The 17,710-nt window shown below is 42.9% G+C and overlaps 1 protein-coding gene across 3 annotated transcripts in view; it reads left to right on the forward strand.

The window, feature by feature from the left end:
* The first annotated feature begins 14,557 nt into the window (after window positions 1-14,557).
* Slamf6 (SLAM family member 6) overlaps window positions 14,558-17,710 on the forward strand; it is a 27,774-nt gene continuing 24,621 nt past the window's right edge. For 2 of the 3 annotated variants that reach the window (XM_021173506.1, XM_021173515.1), the window contains exon 1: window positions 14,794-14,878. In XM_021173506.1, the coding sequence (XP_021029165.1) occupies window positions 14,794-14,878 (85 nt within the window). Of the gene's footprint in view, window positions 14,879-17,710 lie in introns of all 3 variants that reach the window. The other variant, XM_021173511.2, reaches the window with a different exon arrangement.

The following is a 17,710-nucleotide window of genomic DNA, read 5'->3' on the forward strand; positions in this document are numbered from 1 at the left end:
TTTGTGTCTGTTTTTGTTTTGTTGTCTGAATGACTGTTGTTCTATGTTTCATGTTGAAAAGAAAAAAATGGTTAAAACTTTATCTGCTGGCTATCCATCTCTTGATTCAGTCTCAGTTTGCACAGCAGAGGCTGATTAAAGTTGCCCAGCACAGGAGTCAAGCACAGCAGGAGAGGCCCTGCTGAAAAGCTGCTTTTAAAGGGGGTCTGCAACTTCTTAGTTCTAAGGCAAATAAGATGATAGGGTTTTTTTTCCCTAGAAAAATCTCTGCAGTTATGATTATTGGGTTCAGCAAATGACAAAATATTTTTTCCTCTTGAAATTATAGCTAGAAAAAATAAAAATTCTTTGGTCTAAATTTATAAGATTCATGTAACCGCTTCATTTGGTTTCTGACTTGGTCTTAAAGGTATAAATATGCTCTGCATGTCTTGGTCATAGAGTATTAGATTATAAGTTATTGGGCATGATTAAAAAGGTGTAACACTGGTAACAAGAAAGTTAGCTTAAAACGGGTAACTCAGGGTTGGAGTCATTTTAAACAGCACGTGGCATGAACCAGCTCAGGAAACCAGGCCTCTAAAGATACTTCTAAATTTGGATAATATTTTGTATAATTCTTATCCTGGAAACTAGACTTATAAAGGATAAGATTTAAAACAATGCCTCTTTAACGAAGCATTAAAAGTTGCACTGTCATGCATTCATATATAAGAATTGGCAGACAAGCTTTGTAACGTGAAAGTGATGATTTTGTTATTGATTTTAAAGAGAATAGATTGTTTAAAATTGGGTTTTACTTTCCAAAAGTTATGGATATATTCTAATATTGCAAAAGAAACTTGAAAATTACGGTTAAAATTGTTGGTGTTCCATTGACTGTGAGAAGGAACTTTGGGAAGGTCATGCCCCTCTGGAAGGGAGAGGCTAATTAACATATACACAAAGGCTTACAATTGCTTGAAATTGTTCCCTTTTTAGATACTGCTAATCCTCAAATTTTGCAATTGTTTATGCACACACAACTCAAGTTAAGAGAAAGTACTGTTCCTTTAAAGGACCGTCTTTAGACAGTTAAGAACTCATCCTGGATTGCCTGGAGACAGTCTTTAGACAGTTAAGAACTCATCCTGGATTGCCTGGACAAGGCCTCTTAAGGTGGTGCCACCCGAGATGTATACACAAGAACAATTGGCCACATAATCTCATTCTTTACATCATCAAAATAGTAATGGCTTGAGATGATAATTTGGTATTTTTAGAGAATGTGCATGTCAAATTGTAAAGACTTGTTCTCAGTGTCCTCAGGGTCTACCTGTTCCACATAATGGTGTTAATCCTCAAGGACTTATACTTAATCAATTATTGCAAATGGATACTCATATTTCTGATTTTAGAAAAATAAAATACGCATATGTGACTATTGATACCTTTTCAGGCTTTCTAGTTGTAACTGCTCTAACAAGAGAAGCAACTAAAAATGTAATTAATCATTGCCTATGTTAATTTTTTTTTATGCTTGGTGTTCCAAGTCAGATTAAAACAGCTATTGGAACGGGCTATTATAGTCAAGCATTTGAGATGTTTTGCCAACAATTTAATGTTACCCATGCTACTGAGATTTTTTATAATTCCCAAGGACAAAGTATTGTGGAACTTTAAAACAATATTTTCTTAAAAAAAAAAAAAGGGGGGATTAACTTCCCATGCACGTTATTTAAATTACACTTTTTATTTTTAAATTTTTTTAATTTGGATGCCAAAGAACTCTTTGCTGAGTGTCTATAGCATTCTACAATTAGGCATACTCATGTCTAGGTGAGATGGAAGGATCCACTTATTGGCATATGGTATGATCCTGATCAGGTATTTAATACGGGGAAGAGGACATGTTTGTATTTTTTCAACAGAATGCTGCAGGAGCATGCCAGCTGCCAGAATGATTTGTGTGACATTCTGACCCGTAGGCTTGCTGAGTGCCCTGACGGTGGTGACAGGAAAGCTGTATTGGGTATGTGTTCTTGGCCCACCTTTGGTTGCCTATGTCCCAGATTAGACAAGCTAAACTCCTTGCTTCAAGCTTTTAAACCTTGTGGGACAGAGAACATAGAGACTGTGGAAACTGATTTAGAAAAATTAATCAAGAGGACTTATAATGACTCTTCTCTTTCCTTTATTGTGTTTATTGTGACCGTTATTCTGACTCTATCATGGACTGATCTAGAAATAAATCCAATATTGGAGATTCCTATTATGAAGATAGCTAAAAATCTTCATCAGCCAGCAGAGTTAACTTGGAGCACAACCTCCACTCTTTACATGAGAAGTAACAGTTTTTCTGTTGATTCTCAAAGACACCTCCCCTACTCTGGAAGGTCAGACTTGGGTCTGATCGCTGCTAATTTGCAACTGGATTGAGTGCCTGGGACATCCCCACAGACAACCTTAATCCTGTTCCTTTCAACTTTTGACTTTGTATTTCAAGCAGGTCTGTAACCTCCATACAGGCTTGCCCTCAGCAAAGCTCAGATATGGCAGTAATTCATCACTATGAAGAGATTCATTGAGTGCATATTGTAGCTTTGGTCTGAATGGAAAAAAAGGTGTACAATGAGGGCTGGCAGCCAAAGACAGGCCATGGATGATTCTATGACTTTTATCAACCTAAGACAGAGGCATGTGCCAAAAGGCTGTGTTTGCTCATAATAAACACTAAAATGCTGTGTTCTCTGGGATGGGTCTGGAGTATAGACATTCAAACTCAAGCCAGGTGCAGCCGCCAGCCACCATAATTCCCAAGCAGGACCATGGAACCTAAGTGAATTTTATGCCCCAGCCCAGCTATTTTTTAATAAATAAAAAGGGAGGACCTGTGCCCTCCCCTCAGCCTTAGAGCAGACTAGCTCAGACCTGTTTGCCACAGTTGCTAGCTCACCTAGGTCTTCCAACCTAGGTAAAGTCTATTGTCCTGCCACACCTGCTGTTTCCTCCATGATACCACTACCTTCCCAGAGGCTGAACCTGTTTTCCTGACATGATCCTGACAAAGCAACAACATCCTGGCATGGTGGGGGATGGGCCCTCCACCCCCCCTTTATAAGCTCAGACTCATAAGTAAACATCAGGCCTTGATCAGAAACTTGTCTTGGTTTCATTATTTCTCTCTCTGCCTCTCCCATCCAAACCCCATTTTTCCTTTCAGGAACACAGTAACCCATTGCCGCTGGCAGCTTACACAGTCACACGTAATTATCATGGATCCATGAACTGCCAAATCATTCCCATAACCTCCCTGCAATGTGTGCCTACACGTGCACATTCACCCCACATACACACATACTTTTGCCCATATCATGTCTGTGTTCAGAGTCAAACTAAATATCTTTGTTATCTCTTACAAATTCTCCAACCAAAACTAATTATATATCATTGTATTTTCACTTGTACAGCATTTCATACCTACGTGCATAGTGGCAGCAATCACCACATCCTGTGGTGATTATATAGCAGTTATATTTTCTCAATAGTCTCTGACTATTGAGTGAATTGCTTATGGTCAGGAACTTATCTTACCCAATTTTTCAGTTCTCCAGGCTTAATTATTAAATTCTCAAAATGATTTTCATGAGATTAGTTCGTTATGAACAAGATTATACTTAAGGATAATAAGCAATGCTACTAAACCCGTCTCAGAAGTTAGTAACACAGTCTTATCTTCTCTCATGTCATCCTTTATTTTACACATTTGCAAATTTCCTTATCTATAAATTTTATTTTGTAAGTATTTAAGACATTGGGATACAGGCTTCACTTTATCAGGTAAACATAATAAATATTGTTTTATAATGCATCTTTGTAGGGAGTGGTTCTGATTGGGAATCTGTGTGTGAACGCTGAAGGTCCTGTTCCCCAATTGGTTCTTGATCAATCAATAAAGATGCTAGCAGCCAATGGATGGGAAGAAGAGGTGGGATTTCCAGGTTCCCACAGTCAAGCTAGGAGATTTGACATACTTCAGGGGAAGAGAGATCCACCAGCCATGTGAGATCTCAGGTAGAATGACCATTGGCTGCTTGCCCTGGGCCTGGGGTGGCAGACTGAAGATTAGAAATGCAAATAAGCTCAGTGCAGATGTAGGATGCTGAGCAAGGAGAAGGTAACCGGGCAACTAAGTTGAGGGAAGACTTAGAGGTGCTGAGCTGGGAGTGAAAGTAAGGCCACGTTAGCGTCAGGAGGCTTAGAAGTACCTGGTCACTAAGCTAAAAAGCATATTAAAAATAAGATAATGTCTGTGTGTGTGTGTGTGTGTGTATGTGTGTGTGTGTGTGTGTGTGTGTGTGTGTGTGTGTGTGTGTGTGTGTCTTTCATCCGTGGATAGGAGGTAACTCGTGGGGGGGTTGATACCTGCAACCACCTGGGAGAACAAAGGAGGTTCTCGAAATGCACTGCTTTCACTTGTTTGGTTAGAGTCAGACCAAGATATTTTATATTTGTTTGTGGCTATTGTAACGGGTATCATTTCCCTAATTTCTTTCATAGCCTGTTTATCCTTTGAGTATAGGAAGGCTACTGATTTGTTTGAGTTATTTTATATTCAGCCACTTTACTGAAGTTGTTTATCAGTTGTAGGAGTTCTCTGGTGGAGTTTTTGGGGTCAGTTAAGTATACTATCATATCATATGGAAATAGTGATATTTTTACATTACAGGCAGGTAGATCAATGGAATATAATTGAAAACCCAGAAATGAACCCACACAGCTACAGTCACTTGATCTCTGACAAAGAAGCTAAAACCATTCAGTGGAAAAAAGACAGCATTGTCAACAAATGGTGCTGGTTCAACTTGCAGTTAACATGTAGAAGAATGCAAATTGATCCATTCTTATCTCCCTGTACAAAGCTCAAGTCCAAGTGGATCAAGGACCTCCATATTAAACCAGATACACTGAATCTAATAGAAGAGAAAGTGGAGGAAAGTTTCGAACACATGGACACAGGAGAAAAGTTCCTGAACAGAACACCAATGGCTTATGCTCTAAGATCAAGAATTGACAAATGGGACCTCATAAAATTGAAAAGCTTCTGTAAGGCAAAGGATACTGTCAATAGGACAAAACGCCAACCAACAGACTGGGGAAAGATCTTCACCAATTCTACATCCAATAGAGGGCTAATATCCAACATATACAAAGAACTCAATAAGTTAGACTCCAGAGAACCAAATAACCCTAAAAATGGTGAACATAGCTAAACAGGGAATTCTCAACTAAGGAAACTCGAAGGGTATGGGACTGTAAAAAAGCAGCCTGTTTTTTGGTTGAGCTAGGTTTAAACCCTGGAGACCCAGCAGGTGTTCCTGCAAGGTATGGAAAGTGTGTGCCATGCCCCCAACACAAGGCTCCTGACATGAGACCTCAGCTCCATAATTCTACGGCCATCAGTCATATAGGGCAACACCCCAAGCCCCTGGTATTCTGTCTGGACTCCACCCTCACAGTTACCTGGCAATAACCAGGTAAGCTTGACCCACTATAAAAGGGGCTACTTGCCCCCTCCTCCCTCTTATACTCTCTTAGTCTTCTCTCTCTCTCTCTCTCTCTCTCTCTCTCTCTCTCTCTCTCTCTCTCTCTCTCTCTCTCTCCCCCCCCCTGCATTCCCTTCCCCCTCTCCCCATGTGGCCAAGACCAGCCTCTACTGCTCTACTCTCTCCCTCTCTCTGCCTTTCTCTGCCTCTACTACCCTCTTAGCTCCCCTTCCCAGACACTCCTTCCTGCAAAATGTATTTAACCTCAGGTCTGCCCTGAGAAAGGATGTAAGGTTTCATTCATCACAACTCTCCAAGAAACACCTTAAAACCATGGACTGCCTCTTCTCATCAGGATCTGCCATGCTGGTGCAATGGAGCAGGTTATCCTCTAAAGAGCCTGATCTCCCTTGGGAAGTCTCTGCATTCCCAGCTATGGTTTTCACCAAGCCAAGCTGCCCACTGAGCAAGCTAAGGACTCTTTTGTCCCCATCAGAACCAGCCGGAGCTTTCCTCCTGCCCTTTTCCCTTCTGCCCTGGGCCAGAGTCAGCTCCTGGCAGTTCTACTGGGAATCAAGACTGCACCTCCCCATCCCTGGAATGGGGCCCTGTGGCTTCTCACAGCCTGCCAGCCGTCAGTGGTATGATGTGCACACAGTCAAACTTCCCACATCCCACCTCCATGAGTGCCCCTAGCCCTGTAGTGGACAGGATGCCAGACACCATTTTAATCCACAGATGGGCTGAGAAGCACCTAAAGAAATGTTCAACATCCTTAGTCATCAGGGAAATGCAAATGAAAACAACCCTGAGATTCCACCTCACACCAGTCAGAATGGCTAAGATCAAAAACTCAGGTGGCAGCAGATGCTGGCGAGGATGTGGAGAAAGAGGAACACTCTTCCATTGTTTGTGGGATTGCAAGCTGGTACAACGACTCTGGAAATCAGTCTGGCAGTTCCTCAGAAAATTGGACATAGTATTACATGAGGACCCAGATATACTACTCCTGGGCATATCCACAAAAGATTCTCCAACACATAACAAGGACACATGTTCTGCTAAGTTCATAGCAGCCTTATTTCTAATAGCCAGAAGCTGGAAAGAACCCAGATATCCTTCAACAGAGTAATGGATACAGAAAATGTGGTACATTTACACAATGGTATACTACTCAGCTATTAAAAACGATGAATTCATGAAATTCTTAGGCAAATGGATGGACCTAAAAAATATCATCCTGAGTGTGGTAACCCAATCACCACAAAAGAACACACATTGTATGCACTCACTGATAAGTGGATATAAACCCAAAAGCTCAGAATACCCAAGATACAATTCACAGACCACATGAAGTTCTAGAAGGATAACCAGTGTTGATACTTCCATCCTTCTTAGAGGGGTGGGGGACAAAAAACTCATGGGAGTAAAGATGGAGACAAAGTGCAGAGCAGAGACTGAAGGAAAGGCCATCCGGACTGTCCCACCTGGGGATTCATCCCATATACAGTCACCAAACTCCAACATTATTGTGGATGCTAAGAAATGCTTGCTGACAGGAGCCTGATATGGCTGTCTCCTGAGATGCCCTGCCAGAGCCTTGTGAATGCAGAGTCAGGTCCTCACAGCCAACCATTGCACTGAGTGTGGGGTCCCCAATGGAGGAGTCAGAGAAAAGACTGAAGGAGTTGAAGGGGTTTGCAGCCCCATAGGAAGAACAACAATATCACCAACCAGACCCTCCCAGAGCTGCCAGAGACTAAGCCACCAACCAAGGAGTACACATGGAGGGACCCAAGGCTCCAGCTATATATGTAGCAGAGGAGGGCCTTATCAATGGGAGGAGAGGTCCTTGGTCCTATGAAGGCTCCATAGATTCTCCAGTGTAAGAGAATCAAGGGCAAGAAGGCAGGAGTGGGTAGTTTGGTAGAGGAACACCCTCATAAAAGTAGAGAGGGATGGGATAGGGAATTTCTGGGAGAGTATGAAACCAAGTAGGGGGATAACACTTGACATGTAAATAAATAAAAATAAATAAATAAGAAAAAAGAAACTACACACTACACATCTTTTCATTTGTCTGTCTTTTTTTTTTTTAAACCCAGGGAAAAAAGAAATGAACTAGCTGAAAGAGCAAAAGGCTGTCAACATAGTACAAACCCTGTGCTGCCTGAATCCCCAAAACACTTAGAATCTGAGACTAGGGAACGGGGCAATTGCAATCCATAATACCACTTGAAAGAAAGAAACTAAGGTACTAAGATTTTAGACAAAGATAATGGGGCTGTAATATCCACAATAACTTCAGGACCTGAGGATGTGTTGTGAGCTCTGAGCAGGAAGTGGCTTTGTCCCTGTCCCTCTCTTTTTGCTTTTGTATTTATTACATTTTATTTATTGTATAAGGGAGGCACACAAATGCCACAGTGCATATGGAAATCATGGGGGTCAGTTCTCTCCCTTCACCTTATGCACCCCCAGGGATCAAGCTTAAGTCCTCAGGCTGATAACAAATGCCTTTCCCAGCTGAGCCCTCTTGTCAGCACTTAGCACTTGTATCTATTTGCCTGGGCTGATTTTGCTCTACATACTGTAGAGACAATTCTGGAATTTTGATTTCTGTTTTAAAAACACAGAAATGTTATAAGAATATGTCTTCATTTTAATCTTAAGTGTGGGGATATGGGGCTTCTTTGCAGTATCTAACTATGATTTGCCTCATGCTCTAGCTAAGGTGTGATTTTACCAGCTGCAAAACTTTTCAGAAGGTATGTTAAGTACTAGGGCCCCAAGAGGCGGGTTTGGTGACTATTGATCATTCAGGGGGAAGGTTGTGGTTTGCTAGAAACAAAATGCTCAAAGAAGAAACAAGTTAGATTCGGGTTGGGACAAAAAGAACACACAAAGTAGCAAAGACCAGCTAGAAGCAAAGAAGAAGCAAGAGGAAAGAAATTAGATTCACAAATTCCCTCTCCCCTCTCCCCTCTCCCTCTCTCTCTCTTCTCTATCCTTTTATCTCTCCTATCTAATGATAGGGGGTGAAACCAGGGGGATATAGGGTGGGAAAAAGAAAAACCCACAAAGTAGCAAAGGCCAGCTACAACATTCATTCACTGAAATAGATCAACTCAGTGAGTATACTTATACACTATCCAATGGTAGTGTGACTTCTTGAGGAGATATGTAAAAACATCCATTTCTACCAGATAATGAATAAGATAATGATAAATAAGCCAAACACACACACACACACACACATACACACAACAAAAACAACAACAAAAACCTCCTCATCCAAGTTTATCTTGTGAGACAATGAATTCTTGGAATTACTTTCAGGTGTACAAGTGTAACTTGAATTTTTTTCAAAGCCTATTTTCAATGATGATTCTTAAACATTTTAACCTCCTTTCTAGCCCACCACCCACCAGAGCTCATGGAAAAGAAAGGATATGGGGAAAGTGGATCTGTTTTAAAAAGGTTCTTTGGAGCAACTCATGTCTGTGTTGTCTGGAAATCAGCAGTTCGGTTCACAGGTCAGCAGCAGCAGCTCGATCCACTTGCAGACACTTCACAGATACACCAGTAGTCCAGTTCTATAAATTCAGGGCAGCAAACATGAAGTAGCAGTGGTGGCACTGCCTAGCAGAGACAGCCAGGCCTCTGCCACATTGTCATGAGTCAGCAGGAGGGACCAGGAGGGAAACCAGGAAAAGTTTTCAGCCGTACCTCTCTCAGCAAAGAGAAGATCAGAGAAGACTCGAGACCTACAAGTATTGCACAGCTAGCTCTATAAACAAGCCAAACTCAGCTTCTGTCACAATCTGTTGAGTTCTGTTTATACTCTCTCATCACAGGTAATTCATGGGTCTTGTCTTGTCAGCACTCTGCCAATCAGCCCAGGTCTGGGTGGCAAGAAGCCACATCGCCACCAGAAATGTTTTGGTGCGTTTCTCTCTGTGGAGTTCCAACAAGCAGAACTCAACTACACAATGTAAGGTGGACCAATACATGCATGTCATTAGCAAAGAATCCTTCATCACATGTCCTTTCATGTGCTTGCTTTAGCAGAATATCCTATCACCTGTGTCTGCTTCGGTGAAACATTCCTTCACGTGTCTGCTTTAGCAAACAGTCCTTTCATGTATATCTTCCTCAGGAAAACACTCCTTCATGTGTTTGCCCCAACAAAACACCATCCGGCACAATTATTTTCCAAAGAACCCTTACGTTTCCACTTCACACAAGTGATGGATTGCTTACAGTAACATAGGTGACTCAGAGGAAGATGGCTGTGTCACTGGAAAGCCCACCCAGACATGGTCGATAACTCACAAAAGCTGCATCATTGCAGTGCCCTGAACAAGTTGCAGGAAGCTCCTCTGAAAAGTCTCCTCTCCTACCTCACGTGTTTGCTGCTTCTATCAACATGGTGATGAGTTTCCTGGGTCTTACAAGGTTTCATGGGCTTCCTAACCCTTGTAAGTTAAGTGATCTTGATGAGTTTCCTTACAGATGTGCAACAACTCTGCCCCTTCCTCCAGCTGTTACATTCTTTCTATCCTCTCTTCTACAGAGTTTCTTGAGGGGGTGATAATGATTTCTGAATATTCTCTTCTACTTAAGGCTCAGTACTGTGGCACTGTTCCACAGCAAAAGTTACTTACTCTCAGTATTTTGACTGATTATCAACTTCTGCAGGAATCACTATCTACAGGGGGAAAAAGTCTGCAGTAATATGTGGGTATACGCATATTTAGAAGGAAAAACAGAAACAGTAACCCCCCTCAATCCTATAATCTCCCAGACACAGATTTTACCCTGGTTTACAGTACCAAATAAGAGTTCTATCCTGTGAAGTGGGCCTCAAATCCAAGCAGAAAGCAGTTGGTTGTGCCTACAACAGCCATGCCACTATTGAGCGATGGCACATTTTTGACTGGCATGTCAATAGTATACCACATAAGGTCCATAGCCAAGCAGCATCATTGGTCCCAATTCTCCTCCACAATCCTACATAATTCCTTCAAGCACTGCAAAAGCTAGCCCATGAAAAATTAGCTTTCCGCTTAATCTGAATTTGATTTCTTAGCCTCTTGCAACCAAAGCATACTGTGTTTTCAGTTGGAGAAACTTGGCATTTAGTTCTGACATGTAGCAATGGCAATCACTTAGATTGTATAGGGTCTTCATGGGCCTCCCTGGCCAGGAATTGTTTGAGAGGCAATCTACTCCTGACACTCGTATTTGTTTAACTCAACAGCTTTGTGTTCCTCGGGGTGCCTCTTCCCACCCACTCCTTCGAGCTTTTCAACTTCTATTTTTACTGTTCTTCCAGACGCTTTTCCAAATCTGTACAACACACAAAGTTTACCGTTACATAATACAACCTTTTACAGAGAGAGGGCAGGGCCTCTGAAGGTCCATTGCTGTCTCCTCTAAGCAAATGCTAATTGGTCTTGGGATTCAATCTAAAGGGATATTTTTAACGTTAGTGATAAAGCATGAAACATAACCCATCACTTGTGGCAACTGTTTTTCCAGAATGCAACTTAGCTATGAGGATGGGGTTAAGACCTTATTGGTATCTTTACAATCAATGATCATTATAATCCATACGTCATTCAGTACCCTCATCCACCATCCCCAACCCTGATAGCTCCATGGGGCTGGTCTGTGATGCCCTGCCCTGGACAAGGGAAAGCAGGCCCAAGCTGACCTGAGCCAGTTCCCTCTACCAGACAGGTTTCAGACTGCTTCCTTGGCCACCACCTCCATAATCACCCCTGATTTCTAAAAGAACTCTGTCCTGAACAATCTCTAGTCCCAGTACCCTTTCCTGCAGGAGAGAAATGGACACAGGATACTGGAGAATAACTGCCCAGTCCTAGCACAAACTTTTCCACTTTTACTGACCTGTCAATCACTCCTCCTTTCACCCTTTCTGTGAACTGTCACTCAGGCTTTAAGCACAGAATTTGTCCAAATTTGCTTTGGGACAATAGGCCCTATTATCTGTTTTCCTCTCTCTCTCATTTAATTTATCTTTCTTTCTTTCTTTCTTTCTTTCTTTCTTTCTTTGGGGGTGGGTGCATGCTGTGACAGTGTGTCCATGTGTAAGCCAGCAGTCATTTCTGCCCTTCTACCGTGTGGGTACCAGGAATGGGACTCAGGTCCTCAGGCTTGCATCGTTACCCACTGGACCATCTCACCAGCCCAGGTTTCCCTTTTTCTAATCTCCTCCTAAATTTCTTAGCACCATATAGACACAATTTGTAGTCAGGTCCATTATGACATATCAAATTTTGTGAAGATCATGATGCAATGTCAGGCTTACCAAAACCACTTGCCCTATACCATCCCAGAATGCCAGCTGAGTCAATGTTTTTATCTCTCCTGTGAACAGAGTCCCATCTGGCCTGCTAACCTGGGCATCAAACGCCTTGTCTTGCACACACAGTTCTCTTGACAATGTCTGCCATTCCTTTATTGTCTTCTAATTCCCGGAGGCTCTTTTAGTCAAGGACATGGTGATAGTACATCGCTAATTGTTCATAGAAGTCATCGATTACAGCCAGTGGTAGTAAGGCATCTCTAATCATTCATAGAAGCCAGTTCATTGGGAATGGTCTCCCTTACATTGCCTCAAGCTATGCAGCCTGTCTGAGAGAGAGAGAGAAAAAAAATCAGTGATATCGCTCAATTTCTCCCCTTCCACAAGGTCAAGCTGATCCTATCTGCCTCCACTCAGGTCCCATGGCCTCCTAAGCCAGGTTTTGAGAAGTTCTTCTGTTGCTTATTTAAAAGTCTCTCCCAATTGAGGCAATTTAGGGGCAAAATATCCCCTGACTAGCATAGTTTCCTGTACTGAGAAATTACTAAGGCTTTTCTCTCCATACCGAATCACTTTTTTTTTTCTTTTTATGTACTAAATGTCAGACCTGAGGGCTGTCTTCTAACATTTCCATATCTTCTAACATTTTCCTGTCTCCTCACTCCTCCCTGTCTGATTCTCCTCAAGGGCGAAGATTTTTGAGTTCTAGGAAGGGCTCCCTAGCAGAGGACTAAAAGAAAAGGGGAGGAGAGGGAGGGGGAGGGGAAGGATGGGGGGAGGGAAGGGAGAGGGGGAAGGGAAGCCACCATCCTCCTTTTCCCTCCGTTTTCTGCCAAATCAGAAGATAATATGGAGGATAGCATCTGTGTGTCTATTCTATTACAATTCCTCCCTCTTGCTGGCAATTCATTCTGGGCAGAAATCTCAGCCTCGGTTACATCTCTTATGGCATCCAGCAGAGACCATTTCTGTGACCTGCTTATAATCACATGCCATATTGCCACTTTCAGAAATTACAACATATTCTCTAGTTCATCAGCCTCCTTCGGGGCTTTCCTGTACTTGATTCACAGGCCACATTCATAAAGGGGATATGCAACCATATACCATAGAGGAAGACAGCCATCCTGGGTTTCCCCTGCAAGATGTCCGTCGGCTTCCGTTGCATGTCTTACTCATATCAGACACACAACTGGCACTACAGCAAGGAGGCACAAGTTCCCATATAACCAAAGAAGAGTAATCATATACGGATTGCCGAATGGATGTTCCACCTTCGGTTGGATCATGCACTGTAGCCTGTGTCTCACATATAGCAGAGGGTCATGTGACCCCTCCTCTCAGACTCAACTTTGTTTTGTTTCTCCCAGTTCAGGCACCAATTGTGACTTTTTTTTTCCCCCTGGGGAGATTTGAGCACGTATCTCTAATCACCTCAGATAGGACTGAGAACAAAACAAAGAAACAGCCCTCACAAGTCCGGATTAGTTCTTTGGGGTTACTGACAGGTGCACGGATGAGGGGTTTTCTGTAGGCGTGGGGTTGGTTCAAAGGCATTTGCATACCTGACAGCCCACGCTCAGAGCACCATCAATGACCTAATAGTTTTCTACTTAGACCTTCTCAAAGTTGCCACCACATCTGCATCAACATACTGGAGACCAAGCCTCCAGCATTCTGAATCTTCTGAGGTCAGAACCACAGGGAGTGGGGGAAAAAAAAACAACTGAGCCACATTATAAACGAGTAAGATCTGACAGGCATTACAGAAGATGGCACAGACGAGGTGAACATTTTCTCAAGTGCATAGATAGGACACAATTTAAGTCTCTCTAAAAATTTCTAAGTTAAAATTATTCAAGGTATTTCCTTTCTTTTTCAATCTATTCTTCTCTCATATATTACATCCCTGACAGCAGTTTCCCTCTCTCCTCCCTCCCAGTCTTTCCCCTCCCCCCTTACTTTCCCCAACACCCCCACACACAGCCCCCTCCATCCAGTTCTCTTCCTTTTCGCTCCAGAAAAGAGCAAATATCTCAGGGATATTAACCAAACAAGGCATATCCAGTTGCAATAAAACTAGGTACCTCCCCTTATAAGGACTAGGCAACCCAGTAGGAGGAAGAGTTCCCAAAATCAGGCAAGAGTCAGAGACAGCCCCTTCTCCCACTGTTGGAAGTCCTACTAGAAGATCAAGCTACGTAATCATAATATATATACAGGGCACCTAGGTCAGAACAGTGCAGGGTCCCTGGTTGCCACTTCAGTCTCTGTGAGCACCCCATGAACCCAGGCTAATTGATTCTGTAGGTTTTCTTGAGGTATCCTTAACCCCTTTGGCTCCAACAATCCTTCCTCCACCTCTTCTGCAAGATTCCCCAAGCTCCACGGGATGTTTGACTCTGGATCTCTGCATCTGTTTCCATCAGTTGCTGGGTAAAGCCTCTCTGATGACAACTGGACTAGGCTCCTCTCTGCAAGTATAGCAGATTTGTTTTGCTATGGTTTGTTTGTTTGTTTGTTTGTTTGTTTGTTGTGTTGTGTCTCTGGGCTATCCAGCCTCTGCTTCATGGCTCTCCACACATTATCAGGGGTGGGCTCCCCATCCTGGCATAGGTCTTAAGATGGACCAGTCACTGATTGGCCACTCCCACAATTTCTGTGTCACCTTTACCCCAGCACATCTTGCTGGCAAGACAAATCATAAGTAGAAGGTTTTGTGGCTGGGTTGGTGTCCCAGTCCCTCCCTTGCCTGGTTACAGGAGATGGCCCGTTCAAGCTCCACGTTCCCTACTGCTAAGAGTCTTAGCTTACAAAAGATATTCTTGTAAGCCAAGTGTGAAGTTAATCACGACAACCAAAAATTTGCTAACATAGAGGAAGAGCTCTCATCACTAGGGGAACAGAAAGTCTCAACGACAAGCTTATGAGAGAATGGCTGTCTCAAGGGCTCCAGCACCCGACTCCGCCCGTCAGAGAATGGTCTGGCTCTTTCCACTTGTCTTCTGCCTCGGCTCAGGTAAAAAACGTCTGTGGAAACTGATGTAGTTACTGAGTGAGTTCCTTCTTTGGGATGCCTTGCTCCTCTCGGTCAGGTTGACTGCCCAGTTCTCTATTCAGAGACTTAGAAAGTTCACCGTGGTCCTAGCGAACTGCTTCCCGCAAACTGACACGGGACTGGTTCAGAGCAAACACTTCAGCTGGGGGCCAAGGGGAAGGGAAGTGTTTTCTGGGATATGGAAAATGAGTCTTTGTAAGTTAGGACTGTTCGTGACCGGCTTGTTGTGGTTCAAAAATAAGTTTAAGGGGGGAAAATCTACAATTTAACTACTGTGATACTGTGCGACTTCAGGGGGCTTCATTATCTTTCCCAAGCTTCACTCTTCGCTCAGATACTGAAAACCCACCAATGCTTTCACACTGCAATTAGGAAGGGATTGACTGGATCTGCTTCTCCCTGCTATCTGGAAAGCTCACACTGTGTTTGAGAACTCAGAGGGTGCCTCTCTGGACTGAAGCTTAGTGTTCTAGAATAGGAGATCAAGCAACAGCTGCTAACACAGACCTAGCCCCGAGAGAATTCATTGAAGAAAAAAAAAAGCCAATAGGTAGCCAGCATTTATTTTATTCCAGAAAATGAGCTAATTATTAAACATGCATTACATTTAGATGTCCATAATGTGTTTGTGAATTTATTCTATTAATAGCTACAAGTAACTTAGACTATGGTAATTTAAATAACTTTTGAAAATTCTATTAGTCATCAGGTGGCTGAAAAAATACAATAAAAATAAAAACATCATTTGACTAAAACTTTCAATAGCAAACACCTGTGTGCATGCACACACACAAACCAAGACATACTGCAGATATAGAACTATCTAGACAAATTGACAACAGAAAGAAAAAGAAAGCAAGGTTCACTAAGTCATTTGATAAACCATTCATTAAATGACCACTGAATACATGGCACTGTGGGCGTTTACATCAGGAACTAAGTCCGCACAATTTCTGCTCTGTGGAATTCACGTCTTGGCAGGGAAGATAAACTATAAACAGGTAAAATGTGCACTGGCTTAGGACAAATGATCTTGAAAAAATAAAGCAAAGAGAGAGGAGGGAGAGCATTACCGTCGAGTCGTAGGCTGGACAATCAGAGATGGGGATAGAATTAGGGTGGAGGAGCTGACACAGGAGGAAAGTCGGCTCCTTTTCTGATCTATTTGTTTTATGTTATCAATGCAATGGCCAAGAGGAAATTTCCTAGAAGCAGGTGGAAACTGAGGCACAAGGCTAAGGCTGGGAATAGAGGCTACGTCAAACTAGGTGGATTAGGAATGTGGACAGAATTTTGGAAAATGCGGAAAAGATGCAGAAAAAGATGAGAATTCTTTTACTCCCATCCATCCACATTGCCTTTTCTTAGCCTGATTCCAGCCAGTGACTTGAGCTTTTAACCTCACTCTGTTACCTCTATAAAACTGAATAATTTCTGGGTGTCCCTCCTCCACATCTCTGAGGATTCTTCTTTTAACAAGACTGTGACATACCAGGCTCAGTCCCCGTGTGTGCGGATATAGATCAGAAGAGGAAAACAGAGCCTAAGTAACAGTTTACTGCCACACAGCTGTGGGGGGAGGGCTTTGAAGAAAAGAACACAGTTGACTGCATCTGCCAGAGATAGATGCAGGTGGCCAAAAACCCCTCAGTGGAGTGGAACCGTGCTTATCAGGGTGGAAAGTGGAGAGTCTGGTTCCAGGGCAGAAGTAAGCAGGGGACACCAAAAATAGGAGCACCTCTCTGGACTGGGTGGTGAGAAAGAACTTTCTGGAATAGGTGAAATGATCTGAGGAGTTAAATAGGGAAGGATTCTAATAAAGAAGCATGGGAGGGAGATGGAAAAGGGGAGGGAAGAATTCGGAGGGATTGGGGGAAGACAAGACCACTGGGGCAAGTTTATAGGACAAAGAGATGCTCTCTGAGAAGAAGGAGAAGATGTCTCACTCACTACAAGTTTTCAGGTAGGTGAGACACATCCTGATTCCATATCAGAGTCTCAGCTCAAAAATAAGCCATATTGAAAAATGTCTGTGTGCATGTCCGGGGCTTACTTTTTCCGTGTATCTTTCATGACTTTTTCTCTGCCTTTAGTTTTTAAGACTGGACTCTCAGTGAGCTTGAAGCTTGTTCATTTGGCTGGGTTCACTGGCCAGTCAGCCCCAGGGAACCTCCCCCCCAGTGCTGAGATTAGAGCAATAGATCAGTTCACTTAGCTTTTTACTTGGCTGCTGGGATCTGAACTCAGGTGGCCCCGCTTGTGTGGCAAGCACTTTGCCAACTATGCATCACCCCAGCCCGCTTCATTCCCTTTAACTCATTCCCTTGGAGGCAAAACTAACCCATCCACCGTGTGACGTGGCAGTTGCACTCTTCAATGCACGGCAAGTACGCTTTGATTGCCTTGCACAAGACTAGGCCTAACACCATCCTGCCATGTAGGATGACCAATCCTTCATGCCAAGACCAGTCAGGCCCACCCCTCCCTCAGGACTTTGAAGTGTTAATGGTTTGTTGGGGAGGATGAGACATTTTCCTAGGTAGTGTGGCCATGTGTAAGGTGTTCTTGCCTCTGTACTTAGCCCTTTATCTATGCTCCTCTAAGTAACCCGAAGAAACTCATTGGCTTATCAGAAAAAGAAAGAAAGAAAGAAAGAAAGAAAGAAAGAAAGAAAGAAAGAAAGAAAGAAAGGAAGGAAGGAAGGAAGAAAGGAAGAAAGGAAGAGAAAGAAAGAAAGAAAGAAAGAAAGAAAGAAAGAAAGAAAGAAAGAAAGAAAGAAAGAAAGAAAGAAAG

Source organism: Mus caroli, chromosome 1 (assembly GCF_900094665.2).
Source record: "Mus caroli chromosome 1, CAROLI_EIJ_v1.1, whole genome shotgun sequence".
Taxonomy (NCBI): Eukaryota; Metazoa; Chordata; class Mammalia; order Rodentia; family Muridae; genus Mus; species Mus caroli.